Source organism: Orcinus orca, chromosome 13 (assembly GCF_937001465.1).
Source record: "Orcinus orca chromosome 13, mOrcOrc1.1, whole genome shotgun sequence".
In the NCBI taxonomy this organism is placed as follows: Eukaryota; Metazoa; Chordata; class Mammalia; order Artiodactyla; family Delphinidae; genus Orcinus; species Orcinus orca.
Window position 1 is genome coordinate 9,251,963 of NC_064571.1, and position 23,803 is coordinate 9,275,765.

The 23,803-nt window shown below is 54.9% G+C and overlaps 1 protein-coding gene and 1 long non-coding RNA gene across 4 annotated transcripts; one reads left to right on the forward strand and one right to left on the reverse strand.

The window, feature by feature from the left end:
- Positions 1 to 9,262: 9,262 nt before the first annotated feature.
- ARID5A (AT-rich interaction domain 5A) lies at positions 9,263 to 21,734 on the reverse strand. 2 transcript variants are annotated; one of them, XM_004277783.4, is made up of 7 exons: positions 21,614 to 21,734; positions 14,113 to 14,228; positions 12,557 to 12,677; positions 12,146 to 12,198; positions 11,606 to 11,703; positions 11,192 to 11,351; positions 9,263 to 10,838 (listed from the first exon to the last, which is right to left on the reverse strand). In XM_004277783.4, exons 1-7 carry the CDS (start codon positions 21,615 to 21,617, stop codon positions 9,609 to 9,611), a joined length of 1,782 nt encoding a protein of 593 aa, XP_004277831.1. In that variant the 5' UTR covers positions 21,618 to 21,734; the 3' UTR covers positions 9,263 to 9,608. The 2 variants fall into 2 exon arrangements, with proteins under 2 accessions (XP_004277831.1, XP_033257784.1); XM_033401893.2 differs by lacking the exons at positions 12,557 to 12,677; positions 21,614 to 21,734 and having other exon boundaries at positions 14,113 to 14,227.
- LOC117195825 (uncharacterized) lies at positions 14,223 to 17,419 on the forward strand. 2 transcript variants are annotated; one of them, XR_004475675.2, is made up of 5 exons: positions 14,223 to 14,321; positions 14,486 to 14,709; positions 14,897 to 15,015; positions 15,251 to 15,376; positions 17,156 to 17,419. It is a non-coding gene; the product is annotated as an uncharacterized LOC117195825 (long non-coding RNA). The 2 variants fall into 2 exon arrangements; XR_004475674.2 differs by having other exon boundaries at positions 14,223 to 14,709.
- Positions 21,735 to 23,803: the final 2,069 nt, after the last annotated feature.

The window sequence follows — 23,803 nt, forward strand, 5'->3', positions numbered from 1 at the left end:
GATTTTGATAAGGATTGCACTGAATCTGTAGATTGCTTTGGGTAATATTGACATTTTAACAATACGTCTTCCAATCCCTGAACATGGGATGTGTTTCCATTTACTTAGGTCTTCTTTAATTTTTTTCAGCAGTGTTCTGTTATTTTCATTGTGTAAGTCTTCACCTCCTTGTGTTTTGAAAAAGTGGGAAGGATTGGCATTAGTTCTCCTTGAAATGTTTGGTAGAATTCACCAGTGAAGCCATCATGTTTTCGATTTTTCTTTGTTGGGAGATTTTTGTTTACTGATTCAATCTCCATACTAGCTATAGATCTATTCAGATTTTCTATTTCTTCGTGATTTAGTCTTGGTGTTGGTTTTGTGTTTCTAGGTATTTCCCCATTTCATCCAGATTATCTAATATTTCGGTGTGAAGTTGTTTATAACACTCTCTTATAAGTCTTTTTATTTCTGTAATGCCCCCACTTTCATTTCTGATTTTTAGTAATTTGAGTCTTCTTTTTTTCTTGGTCCATCTAGCTAGAGATTTGTCATTTTTTTAATCTTTTTGAAGAACCACCTTTTGGTTTTATTGATTTTCTTTTGTTTTTCTATTCTCTGTTTTGTGTATCTCTGCTCTAATCTTTATCATTTCCTTCTGCTAACTTTGGGTTTAGTTCTTCTTTTTCTAGTTCCTTAAGTTGTTGATTTAAGATCTTGCGGGGGGTTTTGTTTTTTGTGTGTGGGGAGGTTAAATTGAAGTATAGTTGATTTATAGTATTGTGTTAGTTCAGGTGTACAGCAAAGTGATTCATTTATATATTTTTTTCAGATTATTTTCCATTATAGGTATTATGAAATATTGAATATAGTCCCCTGTGCTGTACAATAAATCCTTTTTGCTTATCTATTTTATATATAGTAGTGTGTGTCTGTTAATCCTATGCTCCTAATTAAGATTTTGTCTTTTTTAATGCATTTATAACTATAGATTGCCCTCTTAGCACTGCCTTTGCTGTGTCCCATAGATTTTGTTATATCATGTTTTCATTTTCTTGGGGTTTTTTTCAAAGTTTTATTTTTCCTTTTTTATTGAGATATAATTGACATGTAACATTGTGTTAGTTCTAGGTGTACAACATAATGATTTGATATATGTATATATCATGAAATGATTACCATGATATTTATAATATCCATCACCACACACAGTTAACAAATTTTTTTCCTTGTGATGAGAACTTTTAAGATTTACTCTCTTAGTAATTTCCAAATGTACAATACCGTATTGTTAAGTACAGTCACCATGCTGTAAATTATATCCCCAGGATATAATTATAACTGGAAGACTGAAAATTGTACCTTTTGACCAACTTCACCCATTTTGCCCACCCCCTATCTCTCACCTCTGGCAACCACTGATCTGTTCTCTGTGCCTTTGTTTGGGGTTTTTTTAGATTCCACATATAAATGAGATAATATGGTATTTGTCTTTCTCTGTTTGATTTACTTCACTTAGCAAAATGCCTTCAGGGTCCATTCATGTCACAAAGGGCAGGGTTTCGTTCTTTTTTATGGCTGAATAATATTCCACTGTGTATATACACCACATTTGCTTTATCGTCATTTGTCACTGTACACTTAGGTTGTTTCCATGTCTTAGCTATTGCAAATAGTGCTGCAATGAATGGGGGGGGTACATATATCTAGATAGTGATTTTGTTTCCTTTGGATAAACACCCAGGAGTGTAATTGCTGGATCATAGGGTAGTTTAGTTTTGTTTTGGTGTGTTATATGGCTTGCAGGATCTTAGTGCCCCCTGCAGGGGAAGTGCGGAGTCCTAACCACTGGACCACCAGGAAATTCCTGTGGTAGTTTTGTTTTTAAGTGTTTCCATTTTCATTCATCTCTAAGTATTTTCTAGTTTTCCTTGTGATTTCTTTTTTCATCCATTGTTATTTAAAAGTATATTATTTAATTTCTACCATTTATGAATTTTCCAGTTTTAATTTTGTTATTGATTTCTAACTTCATTCCATTGTGGTAAGAGAAGATACTTTTAATGATATCTATCTTTTGCTATCTATTGAGACTTACTTTATGGCCTAACATATGGTCTATCCTAGAAAATGTCCCATGTGCACTTGAGAAAAATGTGTATGCTGTTGTTGTTGGGTGAAGTGTTCTATATATGTCTGTAGATCTAGTTGGTTTATTGTGTTAAGTTCTCTATTTACTTACTTTTGTCCGATTGTTCTATTATTGTGAGTGGGGTATTACAGTCTCTATTACTATAGAAATATTTGTCCCTTCAATTCTGTCAGTTTTTGCTTCTTCTTTTTTTTTTTTTTCTGATGAAGCCTCTCTTCCTGGCTTGAAGATGGCTGTCTTCTTGCTGCATCTTCACATGGTCTTTCCTCTGTTCAGAGAGAGAGAGGGAGGGAGAGATCTGGTGTCTCTTCTTCTTCTTCTAAAGACACCAGTCATATTGAATTAGAGCCCCATCCTCATGACCTCACTTAGCTTTAATTACCTCCTTAAAGGCCCTATCTCCAAATATAGTCACATTGGGGGTTAAGGCTTTAATATTTGAATGGGAAGTGGGGGACACAATTCAGTCCATAACAGATCTCAATGGCCAGATCTGGGTCATGGCTCCCACCTGCCAGGAGACTGGAGAAGTGGGGAACAGAATTGTTATGATTGGCTTACATCCCATGCACAGATCTGACTTGTGCTTTCCAAGGCCTGGTTCTACTCTAGTCCTTCACGTTTATGAGCCACCATCTGCTTTCCATCCTTTTCTTAAATTACCCAGCTGATTCCTATTGCTTATCTTCAAGGAATACTACTAAATACTTATTTCAAAAATAGTAATGACATGTGATATATATATATATATTTCCATTTTGCTACATCGGCAGCTGGGAGCAGCACCTGCCACATGGATGGGGTTGAGTAGCAACTTCAAGAAGCAGTTATGGCTTGTGTCTGTCTTTGTTGTGTCTCCCTTCTGTTCTTCCTGAAATTTTAATAAAATCTTGTTTCTCTCCCTGCCTAGTTTCAACTGTGTGTGTGTGTGTGTGTGTGTGTGTGTGTGTGTGTTTAAGGGGGAAGGGGATGGGGCTTGGCCCGTATTTCTGAAGCAGTAGTCAAGAGTTGGTTCTATCCTTTCTCCAAAGCCAGGTGGGGAGTTGGCCGAGGTCACTCCTCTCTAGGGCCACCAGCATTCTGGGCTGATGGGGTGAGGAACAGTTCTCCAGAAATAACCTGGGGATGGCTCCTGCGCACGTAAGAGCCCTCTGGGAACCACTCAGAGGCGGCTGGGGAAAAGGGTCCTGATGTCGACTACTAGGCATAAGTACCATAATAATTATTTGGGTGGGCCTAGGACACCTGTCCTATGGAGGGAGGGAGGATTGGGGATTGGTGGTGAATGGGAAACACTGACTGCCCTCAGGGAGCCTACAGTCTGGGGGGAAGGTACAGACTTGTAATAGGTCCTGCACAGCAGGATGGGAGAAGCACCGGGTGCCATGAAGGCACATGGGATGGGTACCTGAGCCAGTAAGTCTTCCTCAGAAGGCTTCTGAGCGAGGCTGGAAGAAACAGTGGGATCCGTGAAGGGAATGTTTTTCAGGTCAATGTTTTTTCTGTGCTTCCAGATCCGAGGGAGGGCCAGGCATGCAGGGGAGCTGAGGTGGTGCCTCAGGGCTCAGCCCAGACAGAGGTTGCCTTGGGGGGTGGGGATGCCATGGGGGTAGGGAATCAGGAGACTGGGAGGAAGCAGGGCCAGTAAAGAGCCTTCCCACTAAGACATCTGGGGTTTAACTTGAGGGCAGTGGAGTGCATGGGCCAGGTTTATGCACGGCGGTGAGCTGATCAAAGTTGGAATGATTCTTTTAATTTATCATCTCCTGACTTCCCCAGTACCCAAGGCCATCTCAAATGCACCGCAGTTACTCCACAAGGGACGCTAGAATTGTTCCACTCTACTCTTGGAGTTGACCCTAGATAATCTCTCTCCACACAGCCCACGTGGAAAGACTTTTTTTTTTTTTGCACGGTTGGGGCCAGCCTACCTGGATCTCTCCCAAGAAGCTGCCTCCCTGATTACTACCCAGGCATTCAACTCAGTAGCTCATGGGCAGGTGATGTCCAACCCAAGCTTCTAGGATTTGGCTCCCCAGCCCAAACACTGCTCCTCCACAACCATTGCTTATGTGGGAGGGAAACCAGACAGCTCTGCACAGGACCTGCGGCTGAGACGTGGCAGTGAGGTCAGGGACCTAAGTTTAAGTTAGACAGCCCATCATCAGGTGGTCACCAGCTAGTCATCATGCATAATATGGCAACTCTGTGGCAGGTGAGCATCCTCTCTCTCCTGGGCCCTTGGCAGACATCACTAATCGGTTATATCACTTTCACACTGAGTCAGCCCAGAGCTGCAGACAAACCACCATCAATCAGAGCTGGTACCTGGGATGAAGCAGGTTTGCCATTCTTGTCCCAGACCAGACAGGATCCAAAGGTCAGGGTGACTCTGAGTCAGAAGCCAGGCTGGAGAGCAGCGGTCCATACACCAGGAATTTCAAAGGCCCTGAGGTAAGGAGCTGAGCAGGGGGTGGTCAGGCTGGGAAAGTGCTGGGAAGGAGTTGATGATTCACATTCATCCATAACTTTAGTTTACAAAGCACTTTCACTAAATGCCCATGACTCCTGAGGTAGAAATTACTTACTTCCGTATTACAGGTGAGGAAATGGAGGCCCAGTGAACCCTATTCGTCTGGTGTCACCAGCAGGGCAGCTACGGTTTTGGTCTACCTGGCAGACACACTTCCTGTGAGGTAACACAGGTAAGCACAGGACCTGAGATCAGACTCTCTCCTGAAAAATCTGTCCTTACCCTGAGACGGCCGGGGGAGAAGGCAGCAGAGCTGAGCCAGATGGCAGTGGTGTGCTGGGAAATGCTGGAGCGCCGGCTTGGGGAGGATGCGAATCCTCTCACTTTGGCCTAGTTCAGGCTACCAGCGTGATGTTGTTGAATGCGGGGCTGGGAAGAGAGGCTGTTGGATGGACACCCCAGTGGACAGAACCTCCCAGTGGGAGCCAGCTCAGGGCAGTGCCCCGGAGAGGGGCTCAGGGTCGGTGCCTGCACAACCTGGTTGGTCAGCTCTCCCTGCAGTCCTGTGAGCCGCGCAAGCTCTTTCCTGCCTGGGTGGGAGCTCATTCCTGTTGTTTGCAAGTAAAGGGCCTGAGCATCCTTCCTGAACCGTGGGGGAGTGGGTCTCAGGGCTGGGGATCTGCCTTCCACCTCCTTGATCTTTCCTCCCCACCCCCTGCTCCCTCAAGGGAGGGGTGACCAGGCCAGGAACATGGTAGGAATGCCGAACATCAAGCCAAGAACCTGACAGTCAGGATCGTTGGTCGGTCGTGGAAGGGGTGGAGGCGGGAGGCAGCCCCTCCCCGCCTGGAAGCCCCTTCCTGCTCTCCCTCCAGCGGCCCCTTCCCTCCTGGGCAGCCTCACAAACACAGCTGGGCAGTGGCTCCACTTGGCATGGCCCACAGTGGGGCAAAGGCTTTTGATACCTGAGGAGCCGGGCAGGGGGGTACCTGTGCCCTTGTCCCATCCACCCATCACCGCCTGCCCCTGCAGCCTGGAAACCAGGGGACACTGCACAGGTGACTCTGCAGTGACCCAATTCTGCCCTGCCCTCCTGTCTGGAAGCCCTGTTAAGTTTTCCAGCAGGACATTCTTGGAGTTACTTGCTCAGGAAGCAGACCTGGCTGATCTTACGACAACAGAGCGAAAGCCGCCGCCTAGCGTCTGAGCGGCTGCAGGGCTCCAGCTTGAATGTGGAAACGCCCGTTGTCCTCGGGAGACCAGGTGGCCAACCCAGGCTGGGTCCCTCGGGCTTGGCGACAAGCAGGGCTGTAGTGGATGGGCAGGTATACCCTGACCAAAGGACAGCAGATACCACTGAGCTTCAGGCAGTGACCTCCATGTGTCTGGAAATTCTGATTTTTAAAGAGAAGCCCAATACCCAAATTTGTATGTGAAATCTCTTGATTTTTAAATGCTGGCAACTAGTTACAAAAACATTATTTTAAATTACATGGGTTCAACTAAACACATCTTCAGGCCACCATCTGCAGCCTCTGGTCTTGAGCCTAAATGGAAATCTCCCACTTCCCAGCCAGCCCTTCTAGTACCTCCCTCCCACTGCCAGCCCATGGCTGTGCCCACCCTGAGCCCGCTCCCCTGCAGCCCCTCCTACGCTACCCTACCCACAGTGGCCTGAGCCACCCCCTGCTTCCAGACCCCCTGGCTCCCCGCTTTGAAGGTCACACCAGAATAGGACACCCACCCCGTGTCCTTGCTGCAGTCACCCACAGACCCTCGTGTCCTCCCCAGTCCTTGCAGACAGCAGTCCTCACCCCAAACCACTGCTGCCCTACTTGCGCTGATTTTTTGTTTTAATTTTTAAATTTTTAAAAATTTTTTTTTTTTTTGGCGGCGAGGCATGCGGGATCTTAGTTCCGCACCCCCTGCAGTGAAAGCTGGTTTCAAGGCTCCCACATCTCAACTTCTCTGGTCCCGACCTCCTCTCCTCCAGTGATTTCTCTCCCACTCTCACACCACTCAGTCCCACGAACTCACCCAATAACCAAAGTGATTTCAGCCGCCCCCTTATGTTCCCAGCTCACCGCCTCTGGTGGCCATGGCCCTCTGAGCCCACAGGGACCCGTGTCCTGGGTCCCCCACTCCCTGCCGTCCTCACCTCCCCTGCCACTGCTCCCCGGGCTCACACTGCTCCAGCCTCGTAGCCTTCCAGATCCTCAGACACGTGCCTGCTCCTGCCCTGGGGGCCTTGATTCTCCCTGTCCCTGCTGCTCTGCCCCCAGAAGCTCCCAGAAGCCTCTGTCTCCTCCTCCAGCCATTGCTCAGATGCCACCTTCTACCTCTCTGGCCATTGTGTTTAAAACGCCACACCCTGGAAATGGACAGTGGTGATGGTCGCCCACCATTGTGAATGTACTCAGTGCCGCTGAATTGTACTTGAAAATTGTACTTAAAAATGGTTAAAATGGTAAAGGTTATGCTAAGTTACGTTTGCCATAACAAAACTGCACAGCCCACTCCCAGCCCTATTTTTCTCCCCAACGCTTCTCCTGACACTCTGTATTTTATTCATTTTTTAATTGACTGCCTCCCCCATAGGGCGTCAGCTCCACAAGGGCAGAAACTTGAAGGTTCTGTCCACTGGGGTGTCCATCCAACACCTAAAACAGCACCTGGCACCCACTGGAAATAGACCGTGTTTGTCAAACGGCCTCTACTTAGACTGTCCCTGGGAAAAGGGCTGGGACTGTGGGGACATCCCTTTCAGAGTCACCTCCGCTCACCACCGCCGACAGCTCAAACACCACAGGTGGTTTGGAAGGAGTCCTAAAAAGACCCTGAAACATGGTTTATGCCTCAAAGGCAGGTGCTGGCCTGTGGGTCCCCAGGGCAGAGTCAGGGACTGTTAGGACAGGGCAGGTGACACAAAGGAAAGAGTATAAAAACCACGATGACCTGGGGTGCACCTGTCCGCCTAGGGCGGCAGTGCCAGGAAGCATGTACAGGGTGCCCTTCCAGCGAGCCAGGCACTCCACGCAGCCCAGCCTGGCACCTGCTGCTTCATTTGTAAATAGGGATGGTGCTGCTGCTTCATTTGTAAATAGGGATGGTACCATCCCCGGGAATTGAGAGGAGTGAGGAAAATCATGGAAAGCTAGCACGCCGGAGGCGTGGGCACAGGGCACAGAGGTTTTCCAGGAAGCACGTCCACTTTCAGCCCTGGTGTTTGCTGATGCCCAAGCAGAGCCACAGCATCCCCCACCCCCACCCCCGCCCGGAGACCAGCTCAGCATGAGGATACTCACATGGAAAGGAGTATTTCCCAGAGCAGCCTCCAGAGGGCGCCACCATCACGGCGCTGAGCCACCCGAGCTCAAGTTTTGCTGCCAGGCCACCAGCCCACCTCTGTGCCAGGGTGAGGCCGCTGTGGCTTTGCAGATGAAGGGGACCCCAGCAACCCTGCCCCGTATCAGGCAGGGCCCCCCACACAGCCGATGCCCCTACCCAGGGGGTCTGTAGCCCAGCACCCAGGGCACTTGCAGGGAGGGTGGCCAGAGAATTCGGTCCTCTCCCTGCTCCTCGTCAACCACGGAGACTCCAGAGGCTCAGAGGGATGGGAGCACGTGGGTGCTGCGGGAGCCGGGAACTCGGGCTACTTGGGCTGGCGCCTGGCTTCTCCCCAGAGGAAGGAATCCAGACATGTCCTTGCAGAGCCTGAGTGTTCACAACAGCGGTGACCACCTGCCAGATACCCCATCGCCAGCTGATAGATCTGATGCCATAAGTCAGGACCCTGAGGCCAATAGTGGCACTGCCCTTCCAGGAACCTGTATGAAGCTCAGCAGGCAGCTGTGCCCAGCTCCCGAGAACAGGCAGCCTGAGAAGGGGAGGGAAGCAGTGCCTCTGACAGGGGCACCCCTCCCACTGAGACAGGCGGGGGCACACTGCTCCCCAGGCAGAGCCTGAAGGAAGGAGGGCATTAGGCTGCACAGCTTGAGCCCCTGGAGCAACCACATCTGAAATATAGCAGATGCCCCAGGCCAAGATTGCAACCCCTTTACCCCTCTCTTTCCCTCCAGGTGCCCCCAGTAGGAACCTCCTGTGCCCCACACCCTGTGTCGCAGGCAGCTGGGGGTGAAGCAGGGGGCTCACCAGAAGATTCAGCTGCAGCCTAGCAAGTCTGCATCCACCACCAGGGCAGACCAGCGCTTCCTGCTCACATCCTCAGCCCCCAGGGGTGCTGCAGGGCATCCCACCAGCCAGGCCCTGTGGCTTAGCTCAGAGCATTGGAGTCACGCCTGAGTGCACAGCTCTGCTCCCCCACTTACCTGCTGGGGAACCTGGGCAAGTCCCCAGCCCTCTCTGCGCCTCAGGCCCCCATCTGTACCATGAGGTAGGCAAAAGGCAGCTGTCCTGGGGCGCAACTAGCCAAGCGGATTGAAGGCACAGGACGAAGGACACAGCCTGCTGAGGTATGAGCGGGAGGCTGGGTTTGGCTCTGGGTCCACTCTTCATTGGGGTGATGGCATCCCAGGCCCGAGCAAGTGCTGGGCAGGTCCCTCTCCCTGGCTCCCCTGTGTCAGCCTGTGGGAGGCACCACCCACAAGGATGCCCCCACCTTGCCCTTGCAAAGGTCCACACCACACATACCTCAGGGCTGCGTGGATTCACAGGTGTTTTATTGGCTTTTCCGTAGGCAGCCTGGATGCCTCACGCTGCTAACCGGCCCGTCGACCCCTCACCCCACTCCTGGCCTCTGTTCTGGGGCCCCGGCTGGGAGCTGTAAGCCTTAACGTCTTCTCCCAAGGCCTTGCAACCACTGGGTCCCCAGCCCCTGGGCTCAGGCTGCCTCCTCTCTGGGCCAGGCTCCCAAGCCGAGGGCGCATCCCTGCGTCAGGCACGGCCGAGCTCTCCTGAGGAGTGGGCTCCACCCCAGAGCCCTTTGGCAGTGCCTACCCATCCCAGGCTGAGTCAGACCCTGTGCACAGTGTTGCGGGCTCAGTCCTACAGCTTGGTGTTGAGGTGGAAGGAAAAGTGGGGCACTGCATAGGTTGTGGCAGGTGGCACGTGCCACGCAGACGAGGCTGGGCAAAGTCTGTGACGCAGGGCACTGTCGAAGGATGCGGGGGGGAAGTGCATCAGGCCAGCGGCCATGGGTGAGGGTGCTGCAGTGGCCAGGAGGTGGGCTGGGAAGGCCGGGATGACCAGGGGGCTGAAGGGGAGTGTGGCCTGGCCCTTTAAGGGGTCCAGGGTGCCGGCGAAGTTCAGCGGGCAGCGCAGCATGGTGCCCCTGCAGGCCTCTGGGAGGGTGGGCCCCAGGGCCGGGCCCAGCAGGCAGGAGACGGCCAAGTCGGGCCCCACAGACTTGGTCCCGCACTCCTTGGCATCCACCTCCTTAAGAAAGGGAGACACTGCCCGCAGTTTTTTGCCGCCATGGACCAAGCCCTCTTCCTCCAGGCTGCGCTTGTTGCCCAGGCCTGGGCTGCTTGGGAAGGCGGTCAGGGGCACGGGGCTCTCGGCAGGGACCTTGGCCATGGGGGACACCCAGCAGGCTTTGGGTTTGGGGTAGAGGCCACCCCTTCTGGAGCCGCCCTTGTGGAATGCAGAGGGGTGGTCGGCATCCCCACCCCACACCCGCTGGGGCTCTTTGGCTGGCAGCCCCTCTTCTTTGCCAGGAGGCCCCAATAACACCCCATCTTTAAGACTGGGGAAGAAGTCCCGAGGGTGCTGGCTGACAGGCTTCAGCACCTCGGTGGGGTAGGCGTGGAAGCAGCCAGTGAAGATGGGGGCCGACGGGTGAGGGCCCACCTGAGCCTCCTCCTTGAGGCTGCCACCAGGGCCCTGTGTTCCCTCCGGAGGCGTCAGCCGGTGCCTGGAGTTCTCAGCCTGCCCTCCTGGGCTCCGGGGATTCTCCAGGGGCCGAAGAGCTGGGGGTGCCTGGGGCTCCCCACCTGCCCCGTGGCGACAGCCCTCCTCCTGGCACTGCAAGGCCTCCGCCTTGCTCACCTGGGCCAGAAGCTTCTTTTTGGCCAGTGGTGACATGATACCATGTGTCCCTTTGCAGTAGAAGCTGGACAGAAGCCGCCTGTAGGCCTCAGGGCAGCCGCTGGCACCCACGAAGGGCAGAGAGGGCCCAGGGGCTGGGCCTCGCTGTTCCATGCCGTCCCTGGAGGGCTCCTGGCTAGGAAGCCTTGCCAGGTCAGGGGCATCTGTTTTGGTCTTTCCTGGCATCATCTGGAAAGAGAGAAAAGGCCAGGCCTCAGGGCTGGGTGTGAGCCATGCACCCTGACCTGGGCACTTGGTGACAGCAAGGTCCCAAGGGGGCACCCAGGAGCCTCTGCTAGCCCTTCCAGCACCTTTGTGCAAAATTTTCAAAAGGTGTCCCATCCTCTGAATAGACACAGCCTGGGGTCAGGACACAGGGACTGGTGAACGGGGTACTGACTGGAGTTCAGACCCCACCCACGCACCCACCAGTGCTGCCCTCAGAGGAAGTTCTGGGTGTCCTAGGCAGGGAGCCCTGCGGCCAAGGTGAGGACAGGTACGGGGCGCTGTGAGGGGCAGGGCACGAGGAGGCCAGAGCTCACCTGGTCCACCCGCTTCTCCTCCTTGGCTTTCTTTGGCCTCTCAGTGGCCCCGTCATCCCCCCGATGCTCCTTGGCCATCTTGTACTGCTTCCTGGGCTTGGAGGGGGGCAGGGGCTTGTCATCCTCTCCCTTCAGGTGCCGCACGTATGGGAGAACCAACCTGAGGAGGAACCGGGCATGTTGCCCAGGAGGCCAGGCTGGCAGCAGGCTCCCACCGCTCCAGGCCTACCCGGCCTCCTCCAGCCCCGGACCGCGAACACCCCTGCCCGGCAAGCACACAGACGACCCACGGGGGCCCGCGCTCCCCCTCATCTCGTCCAGGAGGCCTGCAGTCTGCCCTCCCCGCTCAGGGCCCTGCTGGTCCAACCCTGGGGGTGAAGGCGCAGGTCCTGTGAGCCGCAGGCCTGGCCGTACCTCTCGTAGTGGCGGCGTGTGCACGTGGCCGCGCTGGTGCTGCCCGGGCTGCCCCCCAGCTCGTCATACACGTTCTTCCAGAGGCGGCGGCCAGTCACCTGCAAGGATGCCACGTGAAGGCATGGCCGGCGGGCACCCCTGGCCACGGGGTCCTCACAGCTTGGGGTCCCCACTTGGATGCAGTTTTGCAGCTGCTTCTCCAGGAGTGGGGCGGCGAGGTTGGAGGGGGCTCCCCTGGCCGCCAGCCAGGTCTCCCGCCCAGGGGCCGCCCGAGTGCTGGCCCAAGCAGCTTTCCGAGCACGAGGACAGAACAGATGGGAAAGAGAGGAAATCTTGCTTTAAGCAGCAAAGTAGCAGCGGGCAAGGCGGGTCCCTCCTTCTCCCCGTAGCACACAGGGGAACTGGGGAAGGGCAGGGTTTGGGACGCTGCCTCGTCCTCCTGTCTAGTGGTAAGGGCAGCTCTGTTGGGCTCACTCTCTCCCCCCAGCTTGACGTGCCAGGAGATGCAGCAGGGTGAGGCCTCAGAGGTGCTGTCCTTACCAGCTCATAGGCCCCCAGCTTCTCCACGGCCTTGTAGATCTTCCACAGGTTAACTGGAGAAAAGAGAGGGCAGGGCCACTCTCAGTCTTGGCAGGAGGAAGGGGTAGCCAGCAGCCTGTCCCCCTGGCCCTGTCAGGCAGGCACAGAACCAGCACGTACCCAGACAGGGCCACTGGGATGGCTAGGCAGGCCACGCCCCGTGCACTGGGGGCCCAGTGGCCCGTGAGGGTGGAAATCCAGCCCCACCCACTGCCAGCCCTGTGCCTGGAGGGGGGCACCCTTTCCGTGTGCAACCCCCGTGGGCTGGCGGCGTCCAGGGTTACCCAGAACGGAGGTGCTCCCCGATGCCCTGCCTGGGTGGGGGTCCCCTGCCGGGCGCCCCCCCTCCCTGCCTGCACCCCAGGGACGCACTCTGCTTGAAGCCGAGATGGGGCACCCTCTGGATGGGCGTGTGTCGCTCCTTCATGAACTTGTAGAGGCTGACCAGGAAGGCCTGCTCCTCCTCCCGCTCCCCGCCTGCCTCGGGGGAGTCCTGGGGAAAAAACATGAGGCAGCAGCATGAGCCCTCAGTTGCTGGGAGGCTGGGGACGGGCGGAACCTCAGGCTGCTGGGGAGGAAAGAGATGCGTGGCCCCCAGGCTCCCACAGGAGGGAGCAGACCCCCAGACCCAGCTCTGGGCTGCATTGCTTGTTCCTGGGGTCAAAAAGGCACAGGTGTCAGCTATTAGTGCCCAGAACCCCAGGTCAGGGTCCACAGAGGCCCTGGGAGCAGCCCTGCACCTTCTCCAAGTTTCTGACCACTTCTTCCACTTGTCACATCTGCATCTCAGCTCCTCTACCACACTGTGAGTTCCTGGCGGTAGGCGCAGTGTCCCCAGGGCTCCCAGCAGCCCCCGTGGTCCAGGTTGAAGGAACAAAAGTGCCTGGTGCTCTCTAGCTCTGTGGCGCCGCACCGCCAGGCCTGACTCTGTGACCCGCCCGAACACGTGCTTAACTCAGGGAGGGGAGACCCTGTCCTGGGCTCCACCTGGCACTTCTGTCAGATGCACAGGTCTTTTGGTTTCTGCTCTCAGGGGGAATTTCTGCCGATGCTGTTCACGTGGCTGGTAGCTCAGGGCAGGGGGCTACTGTTAGGCTGGGGCTGAGGTCCTGGCAGGGCAGGCCCCAAACACGAGAAGGACGAAAAACACCAGGGCCTAGAACCGTGCAGAGAGCCACGTGCTCCAAAAATACTCTATTCAAGTACCATGTCCCTGATTTTGACTAATCAAAGACCTCTGGTAATAAGCAAGCCACCTCATATGTTAATGCACGAAATTGGCACACACTGGAGCCCACGGCAGCTGTTCTCTGGAGCCTCGGAATGAAGGCGCCCTGACCACAGCTTCAAATGAATGTGCTCTTCTAGTCCTCTTCTCTGAACTCCAGGCGATCTGTTAAAACCTGTTCCCACTTGCAGCTACTCTTCTACACGAATCAGGATTCTACTCCAGCCTGTGCCACCAAAGCAAATGGCGGAAAGCACGGCGCTGAGGAGCTGAGGCTGCCCGCGCTGACCTCGCCGCCGACACAGCTGCGCGGAGCCCACGCGGCGACTAAGGTCCATGTTATCGACGTGGGTGGACGGAAGGATGTAGATGTAGTTTCACATCGTAGAATAGTGCTTTTGTCTGTTTCATATGTCAGGGTTCCAGGTAATCCTCATTTGATAAAAGGGTTCTGCCACAGAAACCAAGCCTGAAACCCTAGCCAGGGGTGACGGGTAAGCCTTCCTGTCTGCCCCGCTCCCAGCGCCCAGTGCAGGGCCCAGGACAGCGGGGCTGGGCCCCTTTCCAGGCTCTCTGCAGGATGGGGGGTAGGGGACACATCTCCAGGGAGTCTCCATGTTCACCTGGGAGGCTACACACAGGTGGGGCGGGGGTGAGGGAGGGGCAGGGAAGAGGGCCCCAGGGGGGTCGTCCAACTCACCTCCAGCTGGACGGGGCTCTGGCTCCTGTTCTGCTCAGCGTCGGGTTGAGGAGACACAGGTGGGTCTAGGGGGTCACCATCCTCTGACTGTTTCCTTTTGCCTTTGACGGGAGGTGCTGGAAGGAGAGGAAGAGGGAGAGAAGGGGGGAGGAGGGAGAGAACGTGAGATGCTGGCAGGGAGGAGCGGGCGGCAGGAGGGCCAGGTGGGGGTGAGTCCTCGCCGCCGTCCTCTGCTGCGTGTCCTCTCGGTCCCGGCTGCTGCAGGCAGCCCTCTAAACACACACAGGGCTCCCCCGACTCTGCCCCCCTCCCCTCTCAGCCCCACCAGGCCCCGCCCACACCACACCTGACACTTCTCCTTCCTCCATTCCAGCCCTCTGCCCACAACTTCGAAGGAAACCCTAAATCACCTTGGGGTCAAGTGACAGGAGACCGGCACTGGGGCCGTGGTGCTCGGGGAAATCATGTCTCCAAAACCTGCCCCACCTTCAGGCAGAAAGTTTGGGAAAGCTGCAGAGGCTTCCATGATTGTGGACCCCCAAAGCACCACGGGGGGCTGCTTGGACCATAAACCCTCCACAAATAATCAAGAAGAGGGTAAGTTCCTATTTGTGAAGCACCCAGCCTTTGCCTGAGGCACCAGCAGAGTCCTCACTGCCCCTAATTAGGCCACACGCTCCCCTCACCTGCACGGTTCCTGGTGACCCTTCAGGTCTCACCTGACAAGTCGCTTCCTCGGGGTGGCCCTTCCCAGCCCCCAGCCAAGCACAGCACTTCTCTCTAGTCATCCTCTAGCCATCCTCACACCATCCAGATGGGCCATCCAGACTGAGATGCCCACGGCTTGTCTGGCCTCCTGAGAACTTCGTGAGGCCGCCCAGCAACCCACAAAATAGGTGGCAGGTAAGCGAGAATGAGTGTCTTACAACAACCTGACAGAGGGGAGGGAGGAGCCAGGGGCTTGGTTTTACTAAGGGCGTCCTGAGAGCTGATGGCTGCAAAGACACAGCACCCCTGCCGCTGCCAAAGCACAGCCACTGGGAGCTGCTCTGGCTGGCAGCAGGTGTGAGACCAGGAGCCCATGTCCTCTGACCTTTTCTTTTTTTCTTTCCTTTCTCCTTTTGGTTAATCCTTAAAGAACTGTCCTGGTTTGCTCCAACTCAAGAAATCCTTACTGCTGGGAACGTGCAAGATTCCCCCTCCAACCCAGACAGAAAAAGAATCTCCTTAAGAACAAGAAACCCGCGCCAGAGTGACCCACAAGGTCAGCAGTACCCAGAAGCACGAGCTGCAGAACCTCCGGCCGCTGAACAGTGTCCCCTTGCGTAGCTGTTCACAAGGGCACTGTGCAGGGTCTTGGCTCTGTGTCCCTGGCCCTTTCATGTATGTTCTCTCATGGAGTCCCAGAGGAATCCCATTTTAAGGGAGGCTGGGGGGACTGAAGCCAGAGAGGTTAAGTTGCTTGCCGCCCTGAGGGACCAGATTCAAAACAAGGTCTGTCTGACCACCAGTCCAGGGGCCTGGCCTCGCCACCACTGCGGCTGCTGTATCACCAACACCGCGAAGCCTTGGTGGAGAGTCCAAATAAACCGGGAAGAGAAACCCAGCCTAACACTTGTCAAGCATGAGTTGGGCCTGGGCCGTCCTTGCAGGCTGGCTCCTGACCACTGGAGACACGGTCAATCTCCAGAAATAAGTGGGTGCTAATGACTGCCCCCCAAAAGACTGATGCCTTTCCAACCAGGTCCTTGGGCGAATCTGTGCCTCAGTCTCCCCTTCTGTGAAATGGGGAGAGAAGGACGCTGGAGTCCTTTGCTAACTAGCCATGAATCCCAAAGCCTTCTAGGTCATGGGCATGCCTGCATCCTCCTGTTTTTCTCCTTTCCCTTCCTGCCTTCTCTGCTCTGCTTTCACATCCTCTCTCCCTTCTTGCCTGAAACAAAAATGCTCAGCTCCGAAGGAGTCTCTCCATCGTGTTCCTGTGATGGGGCTTCTCACTGAAGCCCTCTCGCAAATTTGCTGCAAGTCAGTCACTGTCCTCGGGCCTCAGAGAAATAAGGTGGTGGGACCAGGGCCCACTGGAATCACGCGGGGAGCATTTAACAGACATGATGCCTGTCTCCCACCCCACCCCCGCGTGAGTTTGATTTAAGGTCCTTCAAGGGGCATCAGAGTTTAAAGCTCCCCAGGGGAGCTGAGAGGGCAGACAGGTTGAGAGCCACCAGGCCAGAGTGGCCCTAGTCCCTCCTGCTCAGTTCCAGAGTTGGTGAGCTCTGCCTGGGCCATTCTCTCCTGGGAAAATCTCCTGGAGTCAGGCACTTGGGTTACCTGGAAAGGAGGTCACCAATCTGAGCTGTTTAACTCCAGACGGGAAAGGGATTATAGCTTCCCTAGAGCCACAAAGGGAAACACTCTATCTCTGTGTGCGGCTGAGTCCCAGAGTGCAGCCGGCCTCCGTTCTCTCGCACCCAGGACTGGTGTTGTGCTCACTCATCCTGGCAGGGCCTTCTAGGCCCACACCCTTGCAGCCCCGATGAGGGAGGGCGGGGAGAAGTCTTTGCCCTCCTTCCCCAGCCTGTCCTGTCCCTGGCTGTCCTATCCTTCTCTTCCCCAATCATTGGTAGATCAGGGTTCCGGGTAAATCTTCATTTGGAAAAAGAGTTCTGCTACAAGAAATAAGTTTGAAACCTCCTGCTGTAGGTGCCGGGTGAGTCCTCCTGCCTCCCAGAAACCCAGCTGCCGCTGAGTGACCGCTGCTGCCATGAGCCACTGAGTTCCTGTCTTGCCCCGAGCTTATGGGTGTATAGATCCCCTCTGAGCACAAAGCCTCAGATGCCCTGTTGTAATGGAGGTGGATTCAGTTACAAAAAGAAAACCTCTGCTCTCCAAAGGCATGCCCTTCAGACATCGCCTTTTCCATCCAGGAAGCAATAATGACAATAATGCTTATTATTTATCTGTTTACTTTAATCTATCTGGAATCTGTAAGGTATGAGGGGCTTCCCTGGTGGCACAGTGGTTAAGAATCTGCCTGCCAATGCAGGGGACAAGGGTTCGAGCCCTGGTCCGGGAAGATCCCACATGCCGCAGAGCAACTAAGCCCGTGAGCCACGACTACTGAGCCCTAGTGCCACAACTACTGAAGCCCACGCGCCTAGAGTCCGTTCTCAACAAGAGAAGCCACCGCCATGAGAAGCCCACGCACCGCAACGAAGAGTAGCCCCCATTCGCTGCAACTAGAGAAAACCCGCGTGCAGAAATGAAGACCCAACACAGCCAAAAATAAATAAATTTATAAGGTACGAGATAGGGGTTTAACCATACTTCCCCATGGGTGGGTGGTCCCAGTATTGACTGAGTGATCTCCTCCCCCAATAATCTGAAATGCTACTTTCCCCACAATCTGCAGGCTTGTAAGGAACACTTTGGGGGCTGGTTTTGGACTTTCTCTTCTGCTTGATTCACTGTGGAATGCTGGACCCATGCACAGTTTTAATTTCTGTAGCCTTGTAACACAACGTACTATTCGGAGCATAAGTCCCCCATCATTACTCCTCTTAGAAAATTCCTTCTGAAGTTTAGGATAATTCTGTCTCATAGAAAGGAAAGAAGAAAAAAAGGAAGGGAGGGAGGGAGGAAGCGGCGGGGGGGGGGGGGGGGAGGAAGAAAAGAAAAGAAGAAAAACCACTGAGGTTTTGATTGAATTGCATTTACATTTAGAAATTACTTTGAAAGATAATAACACCTTTCTGATAGTGCATCTTCCTCTGCAGGACCACGTGTCTCCGTAGATTCAGGTCTCCCTCTGCAGTGCTCAGAGGTTCCTGCTCACAGGCCCTGTGCATCCCTGTTGAGCTTATTTCCCGAGTTTTGTGCAGCTAGGCAATAGTGTGAGAAGAACCCTGACAATGACAGCAGGACTAAGCTCACAGCCCGCTGCCATTTCCTCATCTCTGGGGCCCTTGTGACCCAGCCCCTCACTGGCAGCGAGGGGGCGTGGCAGGTGCTGGGCAGTGGGATGGCTCAGGCCCCTCCTGTGTTAGGAATCTGTCTCTGTTCAGCTCCATGGCTCTGTGAAAGTCAAGCTTAACCCTAGATCCTAATACCACAGCAGTGAAGAGGTTAATTTCAGTCGCTGGCTGCAAAAGTGGAGATTCCCAAAGTGAAGCCCACCTGTTCTCAGGCCCCTCTCTCCCTCTCTTTCCACACTATGTACTCCACCAACTGAAATCAGTCTCTGCTAGGCCCTGGAGTAGGCACTTCCATACATTAGCTCACTGCATCTTCCCAGCACCCAGTGGGTATTATTTCCCCCCCTTTAACGATACAACACCTGAGGCTCTGAGAGGGTCAATAACTTGCCTGAAGTCACACAGCTTTCTAGTGGCAAAGCTGGGATTTGGAACCAGTGCAGTCTGCCTGTCCCAAGACACTGAACCCTGAGATCTAAAGTTTTTTAATGGGAGCAGGGAGACCCCAAGTTCCTTCTCTGTGCTCAGAGGGTGCCCATTTGCCCACCCTCCCTGGGGGATCCGCAGTCTCCCACCACAGCATTCCTGTCAGTCTGCTGCCCTGCCAGATGAACTGAAAGCAGATGAGAGTGGGGCAGGAGGAGGGATGGGGAGGGTGCTCTGACTCCACACAGGTGCTTCTGTACCTTAGTTTACCTGTCTATAAGGTGGGTGTGTTAGACCCCCCATGGGCCCAACGTTCTAAGCAGAACAAAGCAAGAAACGAGGCTCCCCCTACCAACCACAGTTGACTGTGTGCACATGTGTGCGCGCATCCCTCAGTGAGATCTGAGGTCTGCCTGTCCTGCTCACTCCCCGGTGTGTCTCAGCGCCTGGAGTCCTGCCCAGCAGAGAGCAGGTGCTCCAAAAACACAAGCCCCACTGAGCCTTACCGGTGCAGTATGAGCTACCCGACCTCAGATAGTGCTGATGCTGAGAGCCGCCCGGCTGTGACTAGTTCAAGGCCTGCCTCTCTCTCTCTTTCTCTCTCTCTCTCTCCTCCCCCCGCCCCCTCCCCCGCCTCATACACCCTTGGTGTGATGGAAAGGAAGCGACACTTCCTTTCATGAAAAGTCACCCACTGGGAGCACCGTGTCAATTACCACAATAATGGTAACAGCAGCCTCAATAACAACCAGCAGACGCGGCCACACCTCCTCGCCTAAGGCCGTTGGCTTAAGTTTCTCTTAGCTGGAGCTGGAGCTGAAACAAAGACAGCCTTTGAAGGGGCCAGTCCACTCTGTGGCCCAGGAGCCGGCTGCCTGGCAGTCTCCGTGTGGAGCTCGCTCCAGCGTGGTTTGGGGAAGGGGGACCTGCCAAGGGCTGTGCTCCAGCCAGCGCTAAGGACAGACGGACGACCGGGACATGGAAGCCCAGAGGGCACAGGGTGCAGCTCCCGACCCAGCCCTGCCTCTGGGTCTCAGCTGGGGGAAGAGGGGAGTCAGGGTCTAGGAACATCTGGGGCCAAGATGACAGCCTTGAGTGTAGAAAAGTGGGGGCATGGGGGCACCAGATACGACACTGCCAACTCCCAAGCCCTGCTGGAATTCGGCCGCCCTTTAGCCGGCTCTGGGATATCCTAAAAGACCCTGTTCCAGGATGGGGCTGAATCCCCACTGTCCCTCCCCTCCAAGTCTGGGTGATATTTGACAGTAACAGTAACGGCTCCATCTACGGACCGTTTCCTGTGTCCTCACGGACTACATTTCCTGCACCTACTCCACCTATGGGGGAACCAGGCTTGGCAGCGGCTTGTCCAAAACACTGGCCAACAGTAGAGGCACAGCCAGGACGGAGCTGTGTCAGCTGCCTGACCTCTGCCTGGGGCACTCGTTTGCCTCTCAGCTTTTCCGCTCCGCTCCTAGAGCACCCCACACCCTCCGCCAAGGATGGCTCTCCAAGTCGGTACCACAAGGTCCCAGAGGGAGGGTGGGCCAACCCAGGCCAGTTTCCAGAACCATTGCGAAGGGAGAGGGGGCGGGGTCTTAGAGGCCTGATTCGTCCTCACTGCCAGACCAGGGCTGGTCTGTAAAACTCAGTTTCCCAGACTCTTAACTCATACAAGAAGGGGCTGATTCCCTGAGGTCTTTTCTACCTCTGCCGTTCCAAGTTCGAGGCCCCAGACGGGTCCCCGGGGCTTGTACGGACTCTGGAACTCCACTCCCGTGGCCCAACCCACTAGCTGCCATCTCCCATCCCTCCTCTGCCCTAACACGGCACGGAGACCCCAAGCCCCCAACCCTGGTGCTCGGGAGGGGACAAGAAGCACCTGTTATCCTCTCCTCGGCCCCGCGGACCCCTCCTCGATAGCTGACGACCCCGCAAACAAAGGGACCCGGGGTCTGGCCAGCGAAGTGCCGCCGTACCTGCACCCTGAGCCTTCGGGGGTCCGGCAGCCGGCGACCCCCACCCCTATCCCAGCGTCCGCGGGACTGGAGGACGAGAGCCCGGCCTGGCCGCGCCCCTTGAACACCCTGCGCAGGGACCGAGACGAGGCAGCCGTGTCGTGGTCCCAGGCTCGGACTGTGCGCGAAGCCAAACTTCTCGCACGCTCGCAGCCCGCGCACCGCCACTCCTCTTCTCCCCCCCACCCCACCGCCCCCATCACTCCCGGGGCCGCCATCCCGTCCCTCCTGGAGACCCGAGGAGAGAAAAAAGAGACAAGAGAAAGATGCGCCGAGCAAAAAGGGAAGCTACTTCTTCCCTGTCGTGGGGAGCGTGGGGGTGTGTGTGTAGAGGAGGGTGGACAGGAGACAAGAAGAGAAGAGACCAGAGAAGAAAAGAAAAAAGGGACGGGAAAAGAAAAAGAGAAAGGGTAGGGGGCGAGGAGCCGGTAACCGCCGAAGGATAAGCACGCCCCTCGGCTGAAAGAGGAACAGTTGATTCTTCAAAATGCATTGAGCAAGTTCTTCAAAGCCCGCGCAGAGTCACTTTCAGGAAACGGCGGCCGCAGTGGAAAACGTCCCGCGCGCCCAGCGGACCCCGGTGCCCCTTTCTCGGCGGCGCCGGAGGGTTCTGAGAACCACCGGGATGTGACGTCGAGAGGGGGTGGGGGGCCGGGGGGGCTGCAGGCAGAGAACTGCTGCGGACAGCTGTCACAACAAATTAGCTGAGACCAGCTCGAGATTGAAAACCACAGCAGGAAGTGGGATGACAGAACCGTACAGAACTTGGTAAATTTCAGTCAAAAGACGACAAGAGTTTCGAGATAAACGCCCGGGAAGCCCCTGGCCGCCAAAACTTTTTGTCTTTCTTTTTTTTCGAAGAGCGCGCGCCGACACCGGGCCTCACCCTCCCGCTCCGGGCGGGGGGAGCGGGCGCCCCGGTCCAGGCTAGGTCCCCACGTCCTCGCCCTCGAGTCCACCCCCGGCCCCGCTAGCCCCCCAAGGCAGCACCGACGGCTACGAGCGCCGGGGGAGACCTGGCGCCGCAACTTCGCCCTCCCACGGGGCCGCCAGCCCCATCCCGGGCCGGACCACAGAGCCGCTTACCCATGGCCCGGCGAGGTCCAGCGGCTCCAGCCCGAGATGCTCCGCACGACCCTACCTCTCGACCCCGCGCTCTCCGCGCTACTGACCCGCCGAGCAGCTTGCCAGCCGCCTACCCGCGGCCCCGCCTCGCCCCGCCCGCCTCCGCTCCGCTCTGGGCTCCGGTTGGCGGGTCCGATTCTTCCGCGAGGGGCAGGGACCGCCCCCTGAGGCAGGGGAACTCTGGGAGTTGTAGTGTGCTCTTCCCCTCCCCAGTCTCCGAGACCGCGGAACTAGGCTGCTCACCTGGAGAGACTGAGGCAGGACACACAGGAGTCACTGCTGCCTTGTGCCTCTGGAGACAAAACTCGAGCCTTGGAAAAATCCTCCTTGCTCCTCAGCAGGGAACTGGGGGTCTGCGTGGGGTGAGCAAAGCCCTTCTGACTTTGACTTGAACTCGGTGTAAGGCATTGTCCATCTCCCTCCCAGCCCAGCATATAAGTAGTGATGGTTGGTGTTAGCTAAACAAGGACCCCGCCCAAAGTAGCAAGTCTTTGGCCAAAGCTCTGTGGGGTCCCAGAAATGCCTGGGACAGGAAACCTGATATATGTGGACGGCCAGTGTCCACATATATCTCAACGACAGAGAGGACAGCTACAAAGTGAGCAGTCGAAAGAGGGGGCATGACCCCTGCTTGGAGGGGTGAGGCTTTGGGTGGAGTGGGGGCCCGAGGAGATGCGGAGCCAGCTGCAGCAGGACTTCTGCTGGAGGGAGAAGTAACTCAGCCATACTGACATCACAGAAGAGGAAACCGAGGCTTGGGTTTGAGAGCTCAAGGTCTGGAAGCATCACTCACAATAAGCCAAAAGGTGGAAGCAACCCAGAGTCCACTGATGGATAAATGGGTGAACTGCCGTTTGTACATACAATGGAATATCACTCAACCTGAAAAAGGAAGGAAATTCTGACATGTGCTACAACATGAATGAACCTTAAATAGACCACACACAAATGATAAATACTGTATGATTCCACTTATAGTACTTAGAGTCAAATTCATGGAGCCAAATAGTAGAATGGTGGTTGCCAGGGGCTGGGGTGCAGGGGGAATAGGGAGTTAGCGCTTAATATGTACAGAGTTTCAGTTTTGCAAGATGAAAAAGTTTGGGAGATGGATGTTGGTGATGGTTGCACAACAATATGAATGTACTTAATGTCCCTGAACTGTACACTTAAAAATGGTTAAAATGGTAAATTTTTTGTGATATATATTTTATCTCAATTTGAAGAAAGAGCCTAAGCTCTCAGCATGTGGCTAGCTAGGACTTAAACCCTGTTCCTAATACAAGAGTAGGCAGCCACAATTTTGTTGATTAGTTTTAATACAAACAGCTCTATGCATTTCCTAATTTTATAGGATAAAACTGAGGCTCTCAGGAATTCCCTGGCGGTCCAGCGGTTAGGACTCCACGCTTCCAATGCAGGGGGCATAAGTTCCATCCCTGGTCGGGGAACGAAGATCCCACAAGTCTTGCGGCCAAAAAACAAACAAAAAACAGAAAAACTGAGGCTCTGGAGGATTAATCAGCTCAAGTAAATCAGCTGGTAAGTGGTGGAGGCTGAGCTAAATACAGGCATCAGAGCTCCAGTACAGGCCCCTTCAACCATTTCCCTCAGCATCTCTTGGCAGTGCTGTTAACTGAATCAGGGACCATGGCCTGAGGAGGAGAAAGCGTAAGGGGGAAGATTTGAGTGCTGGTGAGGACATGGTGGGTCAGCAAGATGTCCAGTGGTAGCTGGCACTGAGGCCTGGAATCCAGGAGCAAGGCGCAGATTGGAAATACAGATGGTTAAGGAGCCCTTGTACCCAGGCACCCACCAACCAGGTTTGCATCAATTACTGCCCAGCCATCACCCTAAACAAATGGACCAGGGTTGTAGGTTGGTGACCCTGAAATCCTGTCCCTTACCCTTTGGCTCTGAGATGAAAGAACTCTCTAGGCTCAGCCCAGAGTGGACAACACTGTGGGCTCCCTTGTCTACCCCATAATGGGTTGGTTTGTAAAAGCCAGTGCTTGTAGATTTGGTAACAGACACATCATCAACAATTGTAACTGCCTAAAACAATTGTTATAATGGTGATTATAATAGTGCACCCCACTTCCCAGTTTACAAGCTCTCTCCAGGAGAGCTGAGGCCGTGGTGGTAGATGCT

Excerpts from the sequence above, each read along its gene's own strand:
- ARID5A (XM_004277783.4), bottom strand. Across the intron at positions 12,678-14,112 it reads AGAGCCCCGTCCAGCTGGAG|GACTCCCCCGAGGCAGGCGG; the intron begins GTGAGTTGGACG and ends TTTTTTCCCCAG. Across the intron at positions 11,352-11,605 it reads ACACGCCGCCACTACGAGAG|GTTGGTTCTCCCATACGTGC; the intron begins GTACGGCCAGGC and ends GTTCCTCCTCAG.